The sequence below is a fragment of the Panthera pardus genome, unplaced genomic scaffold (assembly GCF_024362965.1).
Source record: "Panthera pardus isolate Hobbes unplaced genomic scaffold, ASM2436296v1 HiC_scaffold_7, whole genome shotgun sequence".
In the NCBI taxonomy this organism is placed as follows: Eukaryota; Metazoa; Chordata; class Mammalia; order Carnivora; family Felidae; genus Panthera; species Panthera pardus.
In genome coordinates, this window is record NW_026527002.1 from 29692154 (window position 1) to 29713057 (window position 20904).

General features: G+C 38.6%; 1 protein-coding gene and 1 long non-coding RNA gene across 2 annotated transcripts in view; one reads left to right on the forward strand and one right to left on the reverse strand.

Moving 5' to 3' along the window:
* LOC109269416 (uncharacterized) overlaps positions 1 to 20904 on the forward strand; it is a 311096-nt gene that overhangs the window by 167052 nt on the left and 123140 nt on the right. The window lies entirely within an intron of this gene.
* LOC128775290 (10 kDa heat shock protein, mitochondrial-like) lies at positions 13114 to 15704 on the reverse strand. The gene has a single exon (XM_053896182.1). It carries the CDS (start codon positions 15359 to 15361, stop codon positions 15053 to 15055), a length of 309 nt encoding a protein of 102 aa, XP_053752157.1. The 5' UTR covers positions 15362 to 15704; the 3' UTR covers positions 13114 to 15052.

Sequence of the window (20904 nt, forward strand, 5' to 3'; positions counted from 1 at the left end):
TGATTGATGTACACTGATTTTGTATCCTGAAACTTTACTGAATTTATTTATCAGTTCTAGTAGTCTGTTGGTAGGGTCTTTGGGTTTTTTATATATGGTATCCTGTAATCTGCAAATAGTGGACGTCTTATTTCTTCCTTAGCAATTTGGATGCCTTTCCTTTCTTTTTTTGTCTGATTACTGTGGCTAGGATTTCTAGTAATTTGTTGAATAAAAGTAGTGAGAGTAGACATCCTTATCCTGTAGGAGGAAAGCTCTCAGTTTTTCCACATTGAATATAACATTAGCTGTGGGTTTTTCATAGATGACCTTCATTATGTTGAGGTATATTCCTTCCAAATATAGTTTGTTGAGGCTTTTTAATCATAAATGGATGTTGTACTTTGTCAAATGCTTTTTCTTCATCAGTTGAAATTATCATATGGTTTTTATCCTTTCTTTTATTGATGTGATGTATAACATTAATTGATTTTCAAATATTGGACCACCCATGCATCCCTGGAATAAATTCCACTCGATTGTGGTGAATGATTTTTTTAATGTATTGTTGGATTTGGTTTGCTAATGTTTTGTTGACAATTTTTACATCTATGTTCATCAAAGATATTGACCTGTAATCCTCTTGTTTTTCTATTATCTTTATCTACTTTGGTATCAGCATCATGCAGCCTTCATTGAATGAATTTGGAAGTTTTCCTTCCTCTTCTATTTTTTGGAACAGTTTGAGAAGAAGAGGTATTAGCTTTCTTTAAATGTTTGGTAGAATTCACCTGTGAAGCCATCTGGTCCTGGACTTGCTTTTGTTAGAAGTTTTTGATTATTAATTCAATTTCATTGCTGGTAATCAGACTGTTCAAATTTTCTATTTCTTCCTGATTCAATTTTGGGAGGTTTTATGTTTCTAGGAATTTATCCATTTTTTGTAGGTTGTCCAATTTGTTGGCTTATGATTTTTCATAATCTCTTATAATCCTTTTTATTTCTGTAGTATTGGTTGTTACTTATCCTCTTTCATTTCTGATTTTGTTTGCAACGTCTCTTTTTGTTTATGAGTCTGGCTAAAGTTTTGTCATTTTACTTGATTTTTTTAAAGTTTATTTATAGTGAAAGAGAGCATGCACTAGCAGGGGAGGGGCAGAGAGAGAAGGAGAAAGAGAATCCCAAGCAGGCTCCATGCAGTCAACACAAAGCCTGATGCAGGGCTCAATCCCACCAACTGTGAGATCATGACCTGAGCCGAAATCAGGAATTGGACACTTAACCGACAAAGCCATGTAGATGCCCCTTTTTTGATCTTTTCAAAGAACCATACGCTGTCCAGACATTTAATCCAAAGACCCATACCTCATATTTTATGCATCTACTCTGCAGTGTAACTTGGAATATAAGTAACTGCCTAGTTCTTCCATAAATTACCTTCATCTTAGTTCCTAAGACTTAATCTTGCTGCCTGAATAAGACGATGGAATGTTCCCTCATCAAATAACCGGTATCTTTCACCACAGTGTCAATAGATCGCTATATGAATAGATTGTATATAATAAGGGGACTAACACTAAAAAGCAATTCAACATTGTAAGACTTGGGGTTCAACATTCTTTGAAGAATGTCTTCCCTGTGTAATGAAGAAAATTCTGATTAACAAAAAATTTAGTGGTCATTCTTTCTTGAAAAGTAGTAGAAATTATACGACTTACATTTTCATATATTGTTTCATTGTTAAACGATCACACTGGCAAAAGTTTTTCACAAAAGCTTTCTTTGGCAAACCTACTATGTCCGCGGCACTGTGGTAGGTGTGGTGAGGGAATATAATAATAAAGAAGATGTGATTTCTGCTTCTCCTTAATGATCTAACTCCATATTCTAGTTGCCAAACTGAGGCCAAAGTAAAATACAAAGCATTTTTAGATGTTTATTTTGACAATCATCTTAATGTAGCTTTTTTTTTTTTTGTACAAGAGGCATCTGTTGCTCTCCCAAGTTTTTTTTCAGTTTTAGCATCTTTCACTAGCGTATAATGTAAACAAGAAAAGTGGTATCTTCATCCCATCCCCAGTCTCTCCTCATTCCTGATCTCCCTCCACCATCCTGAACTTTATTCCATCCATGACTTAAAGTTCCTTGTACTTCACTCGTTCACCAAATATTTGCTGAATTAATGCATTAATAACAAAAGGAATGAAGTTTGGGTTTAGGCTATGTAGTCATGCTTAATGGTTGTGTATGAGTTTTAAATGAACAAAACCATAGGCTCAAATCTGTGCTTTACAAATATGTAGTGGTACTAGGAAGGGTATATTATAAAGGATAAAGTAAGCAGATGTAATTTCCCCTCACAAGGCGCGAGTTATGGGATGATAGGGAGCTGAGCAAGGGTAACAGCAGAGAGATGATGGAAAAGCAGTGGAAGAAAGGGAGAAATGACATAGGAAAGATATAGGAAACTCCATCTGGAGGAGGAGCCTGGTCCCCGTAAACAAGGTACATGGCAGAAAATGTACCTTTGATTATAAAAGGAATTTCCACAGGAATGACTATGCTTTTATTCACAAATATTCAAATAACACCACTAAAATGCACATACCAGATCATACTCTTTCCCCAGAACCATGGAAAAGGGGTCTTCAGTGACTAAAACCTTGCTTTGCTTTGGAAATGTGGAGACTAGGAATATGGCCCCAGACCCTCAGGGTTGACTGGGGACAGGCCCTCTCTGGTTCAGGCTGATTGCTTTGCACTTTGCTCTACTATGGACAGCTTCCATGGAATGCTTCCCTCTGAACTTTGCCTTTGTTTATTTCTTTTGGAGGAAATGAAGGTATTTTTTCTGACAATTTTTAAGTTGAAGAGGAAATGTAGCCAATCTCAGGATAATAAGGCATAGAGACCAAAGTCATCAGGAGGGGGAGTGTTTTCACAGAATGTGTGTGATAGGTTAGGAAAGGGTTCATGCCAAGCTTCTCCTTTTATTAAAGCAAAGTTCCTATATTAATGTAATATTAATACCAATGTTTGGGGATTTTGTTAAGAGTTTAAATATAAAATTTTGGCAGGAAATTAAGGCATATATTATTTGGTTCTCTCCCCCATAGATTATTGGGAAATTTAATATGAGAATTGCTTTATATTTCCTATCCTAGGTTTAATAGGCCAAGTAAAGGTTACCTACCCTACTTAGTTTGTGTATCATCCATTGAGTATATATCCACAGTGACTGATCATTGACACTTTGACTTCAAATAGTGTTGGTTTTAGAAACTATGAGTAAGCCAGTAGACTATGTGCATCAGTTAAAAAGGTGGTGGCTAATTATAGACTTGTGTTGTGGCTTCACAAGTGTTGTGTAACTTCTTCATTTGCCCTCTTATTCATGAAAGGGGCTATTCGTTCATAGAATAGTAGGTACAAGTAGGAACCAACTAAAGAGCTGGCAAAGCACTTTCTGAATGAAAAATATGTCCTACTTTGTCTTTATTTAATAAAGCAAGCATCATTATGAAGGACTGACTATAGGCAAGTGAAAAAGTGAACCTAGAAAACCAGAAAAGTATGTACAAATGAACCAGTTGTGATATTAGAAGATATCCCTAAGGCGCCCAAGTGGCTCAGTTGAGCCACAGAATCTGGATTTTGGCTCAGGTCATGATCTCACAGTTCATGAGTTCAAGCCCCTCACTGGGCTCTGTGCTGACAGCATGGGTCCTGCTTGGAATTCTCTCTCTCCCTCTATCTCTGCCCCTCCTCTGCTCACACACATTCTCTCTCTCTCTCTCTCTCTCTCTCTCTCTCTCTCTCTCTCTCTCTCTCTCCCCCTTACTCCCTCTCTCAAAATAAGTAAATACACTTTAAAAATAAAAGAAGGGGTGCCTGGGTGGCTCAGTCGGTTAAGCATCCAACTTTGGCTCAGGTCATGATCTCACAGCTTGTGTGTTCAAGCCCCACGTCGGGCTCTGTGCTGACAGCTCGGAGCCTGGAGCCTGATTCAGATTCTGTGTCTCCCTCTCTCTCTCTGCCCCTCCTCCTCTCACACTCTGTCTGTCTCTCTCTCTCTCTAAAAAACTAAATAAACATTAAAGAAACTTTTTAAATAAAAATAAAAAAAGATATCACTAAGAAAATGTCCAGGAGGACAGACAGGAACACTTGCACACATGTGCGTGCATACAGACACGCACACACACATACACATACACCAAGCTTGTTCTCTTCTTCACGTTCACTTAACATTAAGTTATTCCCCTTTTAATTCCTGGCTATAAGCTACTTACGGGTGATATATCATCTGTCCTTGGATACCTGAGGATTACCATTCTGTATGTTGTGGAAGTTCTGTATTGTACTGTATTGTTGAATTGAGAGGCAATCATTCAGATCCATTTAAATAACAGATAATATTGTAATATTACTAGAAGTATTTGCATTTGTTAAAAAATAGATCTTGATAGGGGCGCCTGGGTGGTGCAGTCGGTTAAGCGTCCGACTTCAGCCAGGTCACGATCTCGCAGTCCGTGAGTTCGAGCCCCGCGTCAGGCTCTGGGCTGATGGCTCGGAGCCTGGAGCCTGTTTCCGATTCTGTGTCTCCCTCTCTCTCTGCCCCTCCCCCGTTCATGCTCTGTCTCTCTCTGTCCCAAAAATAAATAAAAAACGTTGAAAAAAAAATTTAAAAAAAATAGATCTTGATTAACCCCTTGAAATTATTTTTGACCGAGTCAAGGGTAAATCTTCAGATGTAGGAAATATACAGTAGAACAAAAGAACCCATCTGTCCCCCTCAAGTTGTATTAGTATATAAAGTGCTACTGTGCTTATAAGAACTCTTTTCAACCCACAAGGACTGAGCACATCCTGTCTCTTCCTAACTTCTGTTCATGACCTTACTTTTACCAGTCTCACCCCAGTTACATTTTATATGCTTTTAAAAATTGCACACGTATTGTGTGACTTCAATTACATTAATTGAATTCAACGCAAAGAAGATATTCAGCTACATGTTCGTTACATGTCTAATAAGCGCCAGCCACTGTGGTGGATGCCGTGGTATAAAAATGAGTAAGACAAGCAGGGCAGACACATGAGAACCGGGAAGTTTTTGGAGAAGAGAGACCGTGCAGTCAGAGTGGCTCTGGCGGACAGTAGGCACAGTTGCTGCTTTAGTAAGCACTTAAGAAATAATGTTTAAAAGAGAGAAGGAAGAGGTCAGGGAGAAGGAGGGAGGAGAAAAAGAATAAAGCAAAGAGAGAGTATGGAAGAGGGAAAAAAGAAAAGAGAAACAGGATGCTCAGGATGAACACTTGGGCCCACCAGCGTTGTAGACAAAACGAAAACCATGGGGTAGAATGAAAACACCAGGCCCTGGCAGACACCACAATAGGCATGAACTGTGACTTGATGCTGCCAGAGAGACAGAACAGGAGCAGCTCAGCCAGAAACAAGTTTGATTACAGGAGGCACTGAGTATTCTTTCTGGGAGGCACTTTTGCTGTGGGACTTCTCCCCAGTGAACTCTGATCGAGTGAGAAAGTACAAATGTCAGGCATCTGTGAACTATATTTGCCATCTGGGTGTGAACTTCCCTCTTGACGAAAATCCTCTCTCACTGGGTGAAATGTGCATTCCTGCACTCGTTCAGTGGCTTGCCAAGATTCTCCAAATCTAGAGATTATTACCCCTGCTACAGGATTCTTGATAACGATTTTATGCTTTAAAGATACTATCATTCCTTATAATTCTGTCACTATTTTTAAATGTTTATTCGGTGAACACCAATATACCTATGACATCTTCATGGCTGCCACATAAGCGGTATTATATAATGAAAATGTCCACAGGTTCTGAATTTAAGACACACTAAAATTCTGTTTCCACTGTTCACTGGCTTGTGGACTTTGGCAATCTAATTAATTTCTGTAGCACTCAGCTTTCTCATGTGTAAAATTGGAAAGCTATATTTTATGGTATTGTTTCAATTTGCAGTCTTGACGTCAAGTGTTTTCCATGTTGCCTAGCATTTCTTTGAATATGTTGCCTAACATGTACCTCACTCAATATGTGGCAGCGAGTAATGGTGGTGGTGGGTGTGATATTAGTAGCAGTAGTGATATAGTATCCCGGATACTTGGCGGATACACACTTGGGGATAGTGAGTCTGGGCTGGAAAGAACTGGTAAATTTTCTCTAATGCAGAATAGCCTTATTCACAGTTATCTTCGATTTTAGAACTCTCAAAAGGTCACGCTTTCTCCAGCAACGATTTTGAAATGCAAGTTTAGTCTTGAGACCGTAGAAATTCATGAAATTCAAAATAAGTTTTCTCGATATTCGTGATTCAGAACAAGAATGTTTTTCTCAAGAGATGATACTATGTGAATGCTCTTCCTCTCACGGTGGAAATTTTCTTCCACAAGTGGAAATATTTTTAATGTTCTTTAAAAATGAATGTATGCTTGGGGCACCTGGGTAGTCAGTTAAGTGTCTGACTTCAGCTTAGGTCATGATCTCATGGTTCACGAGTTCAAGCCCCACATTGAACTCTGTGCTGATAGCTCAGAGTCTGTAGCCTGCTTCCAGTTCTGTGTCTTCCTCTCTCTCTGCCCCTCCCCTGCTCTCATTCTCTCTCTGTCTCTCTCTCTCTTTCTCTCTCAAAAATAAATAAACATTAAAAAAAAAATGAATGTATGGTTGGAATTCCTGGATGGCTCAGCCGATTAAGCATCTGACTCTCGATGTTGGCTCAGGTCATGATCTCGCGGTTGTGAGATCAAGCCCCACGTCGGGCTCCATGCTGAGTGTGGAGCTTGCTTTGGATTCTCTCTCTCCCTCTCTCTCTGCCCCTTCCCCACTTGTGTGCTCTCTCTCAAAATAAATAAACATTTGTTTTAAATGAACTTATGTTTGATACAAAAATACAAATAATATGGATATAAAGGAGAAAATAATTGTCCTGTCTGGATCATCACTTTTAATGATTTCATGAGTATCCATTCAGTATTTTTTCTAGGTACATGTAAGCAAACATATGGAATATGAATATGAATTTTTATGAAAGACATTGGATAATATGCCAAGGCTGTGTATACATACTCTTCCATAACTTTCATCTCCACTTCATAATCTATCACAGTCATCTTTTCATGTCAATGAATAAAAATACATCTCATTTTTTAAAATTGCTGCCAAGTATTCCATTTGTATGTGTGCTATATTTTAACTAATGACTTCGTTAGTTTAACATTTCATTAACATTTTCTTTGTTAAAAATTTTTTAGTGAACATTCTTGTACGTATTAATCTTTGTCTGTTTGTGTTGATATTTCTGTAGAGTAAATGCCCAGAGGTAGAGTTGAAGGGCCAGTGGGTATACACATTCTAAATGCTGATACACATTATTGAATTACCCCGTAAAGAGCATAAGCTTTTTTAAACTCCCACCAGTAGTGAATGAGATCACCTATTTCCTTTGCTTGCTTGCTTGCTTTCCTTGCTTTCAGTCAGGCTTATCATTTGAAATTGTCAACATGGGCACGAGGTAAATAGATAATAGAACGCAAACTTGACTGCTAGAACCCAGAGCCAGAATGCTACCCAGGGCCTGATTTATGGTGATGAGTAGTCATTCAACATGTATTTGGTGACAGACTGAGCCTGTCTGTCTAATCAAGATCATTAAGGGACTGGTTTAAGAAAGACAAGTAGATGGAATGAAGAAAAAGTAACATTATATACAAACATTAGTGTTCACAGTCTTCTGCTAAAAAATAAAAATGTATGAGTGAACAGTTTGAAGCCACTTCACTTGACAAGGCTTAGGGGAGATGGTTGAAACTTTCCAAATTCCAATCAGAGAGAAGTGGCGTATACATTTTTTAATCACATGTTTTCATATGCTTTCCAAACAGTGAGGCAGGAGAATTATAGTGACTATGCTTTGGTTATAACTACTCTCTCAAGACCAATCAAGAACTTGTAAAATATGCTTTTCCCCTTTTGTGCCTTTTGGGTGCTTGAGAATTTGCACTTACAGTTCCCAATGGAAGTGATGTTCTTTATTTGTAAGTATAGAAAACAGGTTTGAAGTGTTGTATTTTTTTGAGATAGAGTTTCTGTGATTCTAATTCTCTTAGAATGCTTATTGTCTTTAGTGTATAAACATTAGGAAGTGTATTACACATATTAAAGACTGTTGCATGAATGGGTTTATCAGTCAGGGAACTGGGTAGCCAAATCAAATTAAGTGCAAATCTGCAATAAATATATGATAATATCAACACTGTATTTAAATAGCACAGGAGTTTCTCTAATGTGGAAATAGAGCTGGAGAAAAGCTAGCATAAAATCTGATTTAAAATTTAGGAAACTGTGGGTTGTTTCCTAACATTATGATTTCCGTGCCTAAGGGTGACCATTGGGATCGACTGCCCTTTTCATGACCCTCCCATGGTTGCATACACTGTGAAGCTGCCTCCTGATCATTAGTATTGCACAGAGCAAGGATTCCACCAAGAATAATTGTTTTGCCTTCTTAAAGACATAAGTCATTCTTCTAAGGCATTTCAATGAATATAATCCTGAAAAACTCCTTTGAACATCTCTATTAAAAATTGCTGCTAGTGGCAGATATTGGTAAATGAAAAACTTCAGGTAGTGTCAGTTTCATCTAAGACAAAGTCAGATTAGTTCTGAGCAGATTAATCATTATTATGTGTGTGAAGAATCATGAATTACTTTGACACTGGTCCTTTCTTTTTAAGGATTTCTTTTTACCTCTTTCCCCCCCCCCCCTGGAGAAATCATTTTGGTAAAAATTTTGCAGATGTTGTAAATTCATTTATGCACTGAACGCTGGGCTTTTTCAAGCAATCATTGAAGTTTATGTTTTTAATATATGTGTTGTTGTTCCAAGAAATTCCCAAGAATACACTCATGGTCCTCAGAATTTTCTAAATTGTTTATTTCTTAAATCCTCAAAGAAAAGAGTTCTGGTTTCAGGCAAACATCAAATGTGAAATACATTTTTTTGTCTTTTTTGCTTTGCCATAATGTGTCTCAGTTTTACAAAATGTGTTTCTTTCTCTTTTTTGGTTTAGCCAGGGGAAAAAAAAATCAGCATCCTTTCAATAATATCAGCAGGCAAGACTATGAACTTACACATTCCCAGGGATGTCAGAGTGGAATTTCCCTCTGTCTGAGTTTCTCCAGGGTTTTGATTCCTGATTGCCCCAACCCTTGGAAGCAGTTATTCTAACTCGTGCTCTTTCCCCTAGTTATCTCGCCAAATTTTGCAAATGTCATTCTTGCTTCCTCCAAAATCACACCCAGGGACATTGTCCTCACTTTTTTCTACATGAATTTTTTCCCCTTGTCCTTTGACATACTTCTGAGTTCCTCGGGACTACAGAACAGACTATTTAAAGTCAAGTCAGTGACACATTCTCAGTTCCTATATCTGTGGTTTTCTTATTCTGATATATGTATTGCCTTTATTCAAAAATAACACTCTATTCAAAAATCACAAAATAGTAGTCCAGAGTGCAACCCAACCATTTCATTGCTGGAGAAATATCTGGAACATAAAACCTTGGTAAACAGATCTTCTTAAAAGTATGGTAATCCTTTTCATTGTTGGGTACTTGCCTAATGACATGATTTGGAAATGCAAGTGAAAAAAATATAAGTATGTAAAAGAAGGCATATGATAATTTCACATGTAATATAGAGGTGCTACTTTTTGATGTTTAAAATTAATTTTGCACCAAAATTTTTTCCCCTCATGGGATATAAGATACACCGGTCTTTAAAAATGTGCTCTTTTTGGGGTGCCTGGATGGCTCAGTCGGTTGAGCATCCAACATCAGCTCTGGCCATAATCTCACAATCCATGAGTTTGAGCCCCGCTTTGGGCTCCATGCTGACAGCTTGGAGGCTGGAGCCTGCTTCAGATTCTGTGTCTCCCTCTCTCTCTATTCCTCTCTCCTGCTCTCTCTCTCTCTCTCTCTCAAACAAAAATAAAAACATTTTTTAAAAATGTAAAAAAAAAGTGCTATTCTTAATTGTCCTTCTCTATTCCTTCAATTACTATAATTTTACAATAACATCGAAAAAATAATTAGAAAAGTCATATAATTATGCTGTTGTCACTGACCTCTGATGCATTCTTTTTATTTTATGGGAGGAAATAGGTCCCCAATATAGTTTGTACAAAGTTACCTAGATACAACCCAACTAGCATGAAAATGGAGTTCACTTTGTTTTATATGAATGCTCTTTTCCATATTGAAATTATATTTTCCCAGTGTTATTCCATGTTCCCTAAATTATAGTCCAATGTATACCAAGTTACAATAATCACCATCTGTATTGGACACATCTCCTTTGATTTTCTTGATTGTACAGTCTCTTGGCTCCTCTGCCCCAGTCTTCACAGCAAGAAGACAGTAAGTCATAAATAACACTGCATTTCTAGAAGGATTGTAGATGTTAGTGTCAGCATCAAAGACTTTTAAGAATGCAGAGGTTGAGTTCCCTATCATATCCCTATTCAGTTTACGTACCTGTCTAGTCCCTGCAAAAACTAGATGGATTGTGGCCAATTACTATGGACTAGCATCACCTTAACCAGATGACCATATTAAACCGAGTTGATATGCCAACTGTGGTATTGTTACTGCTGCAAACAGCCACATTCAGAGATCCAGGTGAGTGGGCACTGTCAGCTGGGGCTCCGAGGCAGGTAGCAGGGTCCCAAGGGTAGGCTACTACTTGAGACTTAACCAGGTTGATCAGCACTAACTAAACCCAGCCATTGGGGTAGGACAGCAATTTGCCCACTGGAACTAGTCTACAAAGTAGCATGATTACCAGAATCGAGACACCGACACTGTGGAGCCCGGTACTGTGAGGTCAATAATTTACCCATACAAAATCCAGATTCCTCTGCAAAGCCTCTTATTATTGGGAAGACTTTTAAGCCATGGAGAAACAATTTACCTTTTTTTAAAAATTTTTTTAATGTTTATTTATTTTTGAGAGACAGAGACACAGTGAGAGTAGGGCAGGGGCAAGGGAGGGGCAGAGGGAGACACAGAATCCAAAGCAAGCTCCAGCCTCTTAGCTGGCAGCATAGAGCCCGAGGCAGGGCTTGAGAACTCATGGACCACGACGAGATGGTGACCTGAGCAGAATTTGTATGTTTAACCGACTGAGCCACCCGGGTGCCCCAAAACAATTTACCTTTTACAAAAAAAAAAAATCATTTTAGCAACACTATGGAAGCTGGAGCCAGAAAGGGAAAGGGAGGCAGGCAAGCCAGGGAGACCCCCAAAGGCAAGAAGGCCAGTGAGGAGCTGTTAAAATAGATCTGAAGGGAAGAAATGAGCATCTGTGTGGTTCTGTGTTTTTAAACTGGGATTCTCCCAGCCCAATCCTGAGCGAGATTCTCCAGGAATCCCAGCGCTGTCTCTGGCAGCCATCCTCTCCACCCTCACTCTTTCTCTGGTGTTGTCCAGAGGCAGATTGACCTAACATTTGCAAGACCTGGGGAACTGACCCTGTGCAGCCAGCCTCTGAGCCTCTCAAGTGTGTCACAATCTATGCCCTTCTCCCTTTTTGCTAAACCCAGAACAGGGCAGTGTTTCCTCACATGAGGTACACTGGTCATCTGTTTCAGAAGCACCCTGGAGGCTTGTTAAAAATTCCTGTTTCGAATGAAATCTTGTCATTTGCAACTATGCGGATGGAACTGGAGGGTATTATGCTAAGTGAAATGAGTCAGTCAGAGAAAGACAAAAATCATATGACTTCACTCATATGAGGACTTTAAGAGACAAAACAGATGAACATAAGGGAAGGGAAACAAAAATAATATAAAAACAGGGAGGGGGACAAAACAAAAGAGACTCATAAATATGGAGAACAAACTGAGAGTTGCTGAGGGGTTGTGGAAGCGGGATGGGTTAAATGGGTAAGAGGCATTAAGGAATCTACTGAAATCATTGCTTCACTATATACTAACTAATTTGGATGTAAATTTTTAAAAATAAAAAATAAAGTTAAAAAAAAAATTCCTGTTTCGAGACCCATCCCAGCAATCAGAATCCCTTGCAGTTGAACATCAAATCTGCACTATTTGCAATATCCCCAGGGGATACTGACTTTGAGAACCCCTGCAAGAGACCACTAGGCAAGTAATTCTTAAACTTGACTAATCATCTGACTGGCTTGAGGAACTTTTGTTTTTCAAAGTTTATTTTTAATTTGAGAGAGAGAGAGAGAGAGCACAAGCAGGGGAGAGGCAGAGAGAGGAAGAGAGAGAATAACAAGAAGGCTCTACACTGTCAGCAGAGAGCCCAACATGAGGCTCGATCCCACAAACTGTGAAATCATGGCCTCAGCTGAAATCAAGAGTCCAACACTTAACCAACTGATGCCCTAGGCTTGGAAAACTTTTTAAAAAATGGTCTGAGTCACCATCCCTCCAGAAATCTGAAGGTCTAGGATTGAGTAGGAAGTCCTGACACAGCAAAGGCTTCCCAAGGGTTGGACACTAATCCTATTTGGGAAACATTGCCTATATCACCTTCCTGGGTACTTAAACTTCTGCTGCTAGGATAAATGAAATAATTAGTCACAAGGCCTTCCTGGTATAATTACAAAGGGATAGCTGACTCGCCATTTTATTGAGTTGAATTACTCTTTTTCAAAACAAAGAGACTAAGATGAAAGAGGAAAGGTCGCTCTCACAATTTACTGCTAATAGGAGATGGCCTTGAGAAGGGAGCGCTACCTGTGACCATGGCATTTCTGAACTTGATGCATTACAAAGTGCGAACTATGCAGAAAGCTGCCTGATTCGGGACAAAGAGTTACCTTGGATCTAATCACTTGCATCAGAGCCTTTTCTAGCTCCTATCTCATTTGCCTCCGAAATTTAGGGAACTCCCTTTAACCACGTAATACTTGCGCTTCCAGTTGAGAAAGCAAGGATCATCATGTTTTCACTTGCTCATCAGCCAGGAGGTGTGAAGTTTCTCCGGCATGAAAAAGACCAAATTCAATAATGGACTTGTTTGGGATGGGAAGAAAACGGGGGGGGGGGGGGGGGGGGGAAGGAAGAACTTTGGAATAATTAAATAATAAATAATAATTATAAATTTAGAGATCAAAGTGAAAAAATGGATCGTGTATCTTGTCTACTGTATCAGAACCCAGGTCTAATGACTATAGTAGAGATAGTTTCTGTGACTTAAAATGAGATTTAAAGAGTTAAAGGAGAGAGAAAGTACTACAGAAACAGAACATTGTGCCATTAGTTATCACTAGAAGTGGGTCTGGCCTCACTACTTACTTTTTCTTGGTTTAATGAATGCCCCTGGGATTGCCTGTTAAAGCTCGCTGCTCTGTCAGGAACTCTGTTGAACGTTGGAGGGAAATTTTACTGGTCTCCAAATGATGAAAAGGTGCTCTCAGAAAATTTTTCAAAGGAGTAATGGTAACCTCTGAAAATTTTTGCTTTAATTTACAATGATTGAACAAGTGGGCAGTCTTCCAGCAAGAGATCTTTTAAGAGCTTGCAAGTACAAAAGAGGGTGAGCCTTTTGCCTGCTGTAAAATGTGAGCCTCTTTGTAATCCCTATTGTTTAAGCATTCATGTAAAGAGACTAGCCCAAGAACACCCAAGAACTATCCTTTCTACCTCCAGGAAGGTAAAGAGGAGAATTTATTTGGAAGCATAATAGGGCTGCCAATAATAGGGCTGCCCACCCACCTGGCCTGGAAATTCCAGAAAAGTCTTCAAAAAGAAAAACCCCGCTGCCATCTAGAAGTAGTTAGTCCATTACTGTTAGAGAAGGACCAGTTCATTCAGTCAAGAAAGATTTCACTGAGAACATGTGACTCGAGCTGAGTATTGCAGGCTAACACAGGTTTGCCAGATACAGGAAGAAGGGAAGAAAAAGCATTCTAAGGAGTGTTAATAGGCAAGTATATGTGGTGATTGTAACGCTTTATTTTTTTAATGTTTATTTATTTATTTTGAGAGAGAGAGAGAGAGAGAGACAATCCTAAGCAGGCTCCACACTGTCAGCACAGAGCCCGAGGCTCAACCAACTGAGCCACCAGGCACCCTTACATGTGGTGGTCTTAAAAATAACAAAACAAAAAGTATACGTTTTAGTGCCAAAAGTCAAGGGAGGAGGTGGAGGTGAATGCATAAGGCATCGGTGTTGGCACGGGTGGTCATCTGAGAGGGTGGATGTGGAGCTATAGATCATGTGAAGGCGTTTGTCAGCAAAAGGAAAGTCATGAAGTTGTGAAATCAGATTCAAGTTTCAATGAGGTAATTCAAGTTGCAGAGTGGCCTGGTTTAAGGAGTGGCTAGCAATTGTAACTAGACCATTAGAAGGTGAATGTAGTTAATACTAATTAAAGAAGAATGAAGGACAGGGTGAATTAAGAAGGGGATAAAGGGAGGTGCACCTGGGTGGCACAGTTGGTTGAGCATCCAACGCATGGTTTTGACTCAGGTCATGTCCTCATGGCTTCGTGGGTTCAAGTCCTGCATCGGGTTCTGTGCTGACAGTGTGGAGCCTGCTCGGTCGGGATTCTCTCCCTCCCTCTCTCTGCCCCTTCCCCACTTGTGCTGTCTCTGTCTAAAAAAAAAAAAATGGGGATAAAGAGCCCCCAGAAGTGAAAGCGATTTGGCCAGGATCACATGGAGAGGATTTCTTGATCTGTAGTCCTATGTTTTTCCATACCCCACTGTCTTTACTACTGTGTCATTGTTTATTGTCATTTGCTTTTTGCAAAAATAAGTGTCCTGTTATGTTCTGTTCCCACATGGCTAATAGCAGCCTCCCTTCTCTAGAATACCATTGCACTAATCACACCCTGATTTTCACTATTTGTAAACCTGGTTTTTGTTTGTTTTTTTTTTTGCTTAGTTTGGATACCATTCATTTATTATAAAGGAGGCATGAAAATTATTTACATGATGAAAGATTTCACAGCCTCAGTGGAATGGGCAGCTTCATGTGATGCCATTCAATAATGATTTATTTCAATCTATATACTTTCCGAGAATGTCACCATCTCTAAGTAAGAAATAGCCCTTGTCATCTAGAACTACTTTGGTGCCTCCATATTCTGGCAAAAGAACTTTATCTCCAACTTTCACGCTAACTGGCTGAATCTCTCCACCCTTTCTTTTAGAGCCTGGTTCAACAGTTACTACTGTTGCTTGCAATACTTTTCCTTGAGATTTTTCTGGAAGCATAATGCCTCCTTTGGTAACAGTTTCAGCTGCACTCTTTTCAACTAAAAATCGGTCAAAGAGGGAAGTAAACTTTCTAAACGCCTGTCCTGTCATGACTTCAGACACTGTAATTTTTTGTAAACTTCTTTTACATAGGATTCCTTCACTGCTTCAAACCTAGCTTTGAATGTAGCTGCCTATCACTATGCTTAAGGTCCCAAAAAGTACATTATGTGAAGCCAAACATACATTCTCCTTATCCACCCTATCATGACTTCCACCCTGAGATAAACCACAAAATGCAGAAACTTCAAAAAGACCCGTTACTTCCCCCAAACAACCTGATATTAAAGAAGATATACCAGCAACTCTGTATTTCCTTTCCCGGGCCTCTACCATGGCCTTTTTAAAAGTTTCCCAACGTGTTGTATTTCCCAAGAAGACACACAAGTCCCCAAACAAGTTGGGGCACACAAGTCCCTACAGAGGAAGAGGAAAAATTGAGGTAGCAAAAGTAATAAAACATTCCTGATTCTTTTCAACCTCCTGTTAACTGTTCCATATCTTAATCTTGGAGAAGGGGACAGTCAAGGCTTTGCTTTTTGGTGGCTACACTCTCTGATCAATGTCAGGGACCATAAAATGATAGGAATGAAGAAACTGGAAAGGTATAAGTCTTTTGCCATAGGACTTTTGCCTTCTTGAGAGCAGGGCTGAGGACTCTTTTTCTCTAACTGCTGCAATGGCTTACTTATAGTAGATATACAATAGTAATTAAATAAAGTGATCCTTTTTATAATTTTTCAAAAATCTGTGTTGGTCTTTATAGTTTAAGAGAATTTCCACATAGTTTCCTTTTGTCTTTTCCATAATCATGGAACATAATCAGTAGAAGTCTTATTGGCCCCATCATTTAGCTGATAATTCTAAAATATGGGTTAAAATGTTTATACAAGCACCAATAGGCAGTAAATGGATAGCCAGGACTCAGACCCAGGGTTTTAACTTGGTATTCTACTTCTTCTACATTCTCAGGTCTTCTGCAGGACCCTTATCGTGACAGTTGTATTAAGGATCCTGGACCCACATATATGTCAATTTTTTCAAATTCCCAAGCAGTGATGGCAGGTCTCCATTTTCTGGTTGCGAAAGCATTTTTTTGAGAACTAGGAAAATGGGTAAAAGAATGCCAGTGATGGGATAAACCCTTGTTGTTCATCTATCCAGAGTTGATGAAAACTTATTAGGATTAGTCTTAAAATAGGAATATGGCATAGGGTGTTCCCTGAGTACCTATTATATCAAAGCACCACCACCGCCCAAGTGAGGTTCCCAAATCTGGGGACCCTCTGAAGGTATTACAAAAAATGGACACTCCAGGGCTCACCCCCCCCCCCAACTGAGTCAGACTCCCTGGAATTTGAGTCCCAAAATCTACATGCTTAAAAATACCTCTGGAAGTTTGGAAAAAAAATCACTGGACTAAGGACTTAGTCACCTCCTTTGACCTCTCCAGATATTTTGGCCTCAGATGTTTTATCTGCAAGATGGGATAATAAGACCTTACTTCCCTAAAGCTAGGAGGCTAGATCTGATTAGTTCTTCCTGTCCTTTATGTTTGTAAAATTTGCAATTCAACTATTTATGTTTCTCATCAATCATACTGATGACTCATTGCTGCCTCCCTATGGTTACACCATTGCCTCCTCCCAGTCCCCTTCTCCAAGCCCTTCTCTCATTTATGATCCATCACCTCCTTGAAACTGTTCCCAACTGCTCCCACCCTGAGTTTACTCACTTCTCTTCTCTGAACCCTTGAAGCATTTGTGATCCCAGCACTCACCTCACCAAGGAAGCCATTGCTTTGTGGTGACAACCTTTCTGTGTTAGGACTCCCAGCTGAGTATGGACTGTCTTTGTTGATGACAGTTATGTTGACCAACACTATGTAAACTATTATTTTAAAACAGTTTTATAATTTCTTTAGTATGCATGTTCAATAATCATGAAATAGGTCTTCTGAAAAATCTGCTATGCACAGATTTCAAGTTCAGTCTCTAATAGATATGAAATCAGGAATTTGGCTTTCGTTACCTAAATGCAGTTAACTCTCCTCCCATGTCTACATCTTTAGACTTTTCAATTCAGGAAGAGTATAAAGCATTTTCTAAAAACAAGATTTTAATTAAACTGCAAAAGAATTTTTTTAAAAAAACCATGTTGAAATAACCAATCTCTGGCTTACAAGGGAAATAAACATGCTGGAAAGATAATGTAGACCATGAAAAGATGGATGTAATCAGCTCTTGCCAAGGTGCCCAGGGATGGATATGAATGCAGTAAGTTATGTTTTGACATTGAAGCATGTAGTATTCAACTTCATCATAAAACACCACCTTCTGTTTAAATCAGGGCTATCGTTAAATTATATCCAAAGCCCCTTTTCAAAAATCCTCTTAATTCAGAATTGCAATAAATAACTAGTCCCTAGTCTTAAAATTGATACAAGATAATGCTTAAATATTATCTAATTGCCAGCTTATAAGTCCTTGTTTATTTTTAATGTGCTCTTCTCTTTTTTAAACTTTTCAACTTTGTGGCATTAAAATTTGAAATTAGAAAGAGAAAACTAATCTCCTGAATTAAATAGGCAATTGCATAGAGAAATTCACTGGAGACTGGTGATGCCAAGGGGGAGCCCAGACTTGTGTGCTCGCATTTTCAGAATGAGCCCCAGTGTCTCTCCAACAGTTCTCTACATGTTGCTGTACTTCTCATTCAAGGTACACAAGTGTGGCAGGCAGAAAGGAATCTCATAAATCTCCCTAAAAGATCACTGCTTTCCAATGGCCCACCATTAACTTAACTTTACCCTTTTCTATAATTGTTTAATAACTAAATATTAATGAAATTTGCAATTGCAAATTATTATTTGATCCCATGATAGGTTTCCTTGACCATCTATGTGATATTGTTTGAGTGTTCTAGAGTATGTTCTGTAGGAAAGGAAACTTGGAAAGGGTGGAGATTGGGGAACAAATAGGGAGCTGAGAAAGCAAGTGACATTAGAAATATTCCATTGGTCATAATTTATCAAATAACTAGAAAACAATCAAAAGGTTACATCTAGCAGCATTGTTCTTTAGGGAGTTTGCTAGAATTCATCATCATAAAAAAGTACTGGAACCAAAGTTTAGTGATGGATGAATCCATCAAGCAATAGCAAATATATCGAAAATCTATGGATCAATGCAGGGAAGTATAATGACCTTCATGGACCACTTTTTGCTTTCATAAGTCCCTCCCATCATAACAATATTAATAGTAATATTATTTTATATAGAGACACCTGGGTGATTCAGTTGGTTAAGTGTCTAATCTATTTCCACTCAGGTCATGATCTCACAGTTGTGAGATCAAGCCCTGCATTGGATTCTGTGCTGGGCATGGAGCCTGCTTAAGATTCTCTCTCTCTCTCTCTCTCTCTCTCTCTCTCTCTCCCTCTCTCTCCCTCTCTCTCCCTCTCTCTCCATCCCTCCCCCACTCTTTCTAAAAAAATATTTTATACAATTTTAAATATTTCAATATTTAAGTTTTTCTGTTTTAGGCAAAATTCAATAGATCTTTATGGGCCCTAAAAATGGGCTTTTTTCTGTAATATGAAAAACAAATAAAACATGTGTCTAACCCTAAAAATTCTTCTTTAAAAAAAAGAAGTTCTGTTTCTTATAATTTAAAAGAAATTAAAATATTTTCACGGATCTCTAAAAATATTGTGGGCACATACTCTGTGCTATTGTGCCTGATAAGTTAGCCCTGAATCAATAAAGGCAATAATTGGTTTGAAGTGAAATAGGTCCTTTCCACTCTGAACTTTCATTTGTCAGATTTTACCTGGTACTAAAACCCTCGCCATGATAGGTACTTAGTGGTATAGCTCTAGTCAAGAGAAGTCTGAAATAATATCTTCTCTGTACACCTGCTTATAGGGTTAGTCCTTCTAACTAGTAGGAAGTCTCAAATCCAGTCTAACTTTTATATACTAACCTGAACTGGGAAAGTGTATTTATGGCACTGGACTGAAGCTATTTTCCAATATCCTCTGACTCAACTAACTTGCATACATTCTTAGGATATTTGACCAATAATTATATTTCTCACAGGTCTTAGAGACCTGCTAAAACTTTCAATGACTGATACCAATTAATTGAATTTAGTGACTGAACTAAGAATTGGTGATGATGATGATGGTCATGATAACTGAAATTATTGTCTAAGAAAATGATGTTTTCTTATATATGCTTGTTTATTCAAGAAAGAACTACAACTATGTGAATTTTAGTTTAGTTTCTTCCCCAGAGTTAATATACTTAACTGGCTCTGCTTGTCACTTAATAGTGTTTTTCCTATCCCCAAAAGAGTGAAAAGTCATAAAATAAAAAATTTTTTTTCCAAATACAGTGATCTAACAATAAAGAAATTAACTTCAGAATTAAATTGAGGGGTGCCTTGGTGGCTCAGTAAGTTGAGTCCGACTTTGCCTCAGGTTATGGTCTTACAGTTCATGAGTTCAAGCCCTATGTCAGACTCTGTGCTGGCAGCTCAGAGCCTGGAGCCTGCTTCAAAGTCTGTGTCTCCCTCTCTCTGCCCCTCCCCAGCTCACACTCTCTCTCTCAAAAATAACTAAACAGTAAAAAATTTTTAATTGAAATTGTAAGAAGAATACAATGTATTATAAAGGGCACAGGAGAAAAAAAGAGAGAGAGAGCACAGGGAGTCAAGAAGTTTTAGCCCTGAGGCACCTGGGTGGCTCAGTCAGTTAAGCCTCCAACTCTTGATTTCAGCTCAGGTCATGATCTCATCATTCTTGAGTTTCAGCCCCACATTGGGCTCAACACTTGACAGTGCAGAGTCTGCTTAGGATTCTCTCTCTCTCTCTCTCTCTCTCTCGCTCTCTCTCACTCTCGCTCTCTTCCCCTCCCTGCTTGTATTCTCTTCTTCTCTCAAAATGAAAAAACTTAAAAAAAAAAAAAAGCTAAGAAAAAAAAAAGTTTTAGCCCTACTTCTGCCCTTTACAGAGATTTTGGGAAATTGAGATGCCTTCTCTGCATTTTAGAAATTGAGAAGAACTAGAGATTTCCCCACACCTTTTCTAATGCTAAAGTTCTGTGAAAGCAACAAAAATTTTATAATCTCTAATCAATAAAAGCACTTATTTCAATACTGTGCTTATTTATGTGTACCTAAATTGCAAACTCTTAAAAATGCAGGTTCCGAGGCCTTGATCCCTGCCCCTACCCACTTCAGATGCTTTTACTTTTATTTTTTTTCTTGGTAGATGTTCTGGTGTCTAATAGGCACCTGCGTTGAGAAATACTAGTCTAGATAACAGAATTATAAGTTTCCATTTTGCCAGAGTTTTAGCCTATGTCCTAATTAACAAAGATCTATGTTGAAAAAATTAATCTCATTAAGATGTCAGGAGGAAAGCAAGGTACTAACTATAGTGACATTGCAAAGGGCTAAGGGAATGAATAAGTTCAACACTAAAGTCACATTACATGGGCAGAAGACCATTCTTAGGAAACAGGATGTAAATGCTAATGGCAATTACAGGTCAATAGAGTAAAAAATAGGAACATTTCTGAAAAATTATT

Excerpts from the sequence above, each read along its gene's own strand:
- LOC128775290 (XM_053896182.1), bottom strand. The coding sequence starts at position 15,361 with ATGACAGGACAGGCGTTTAGAAAGTTTACTTCCCTCTTTGACCGATTT.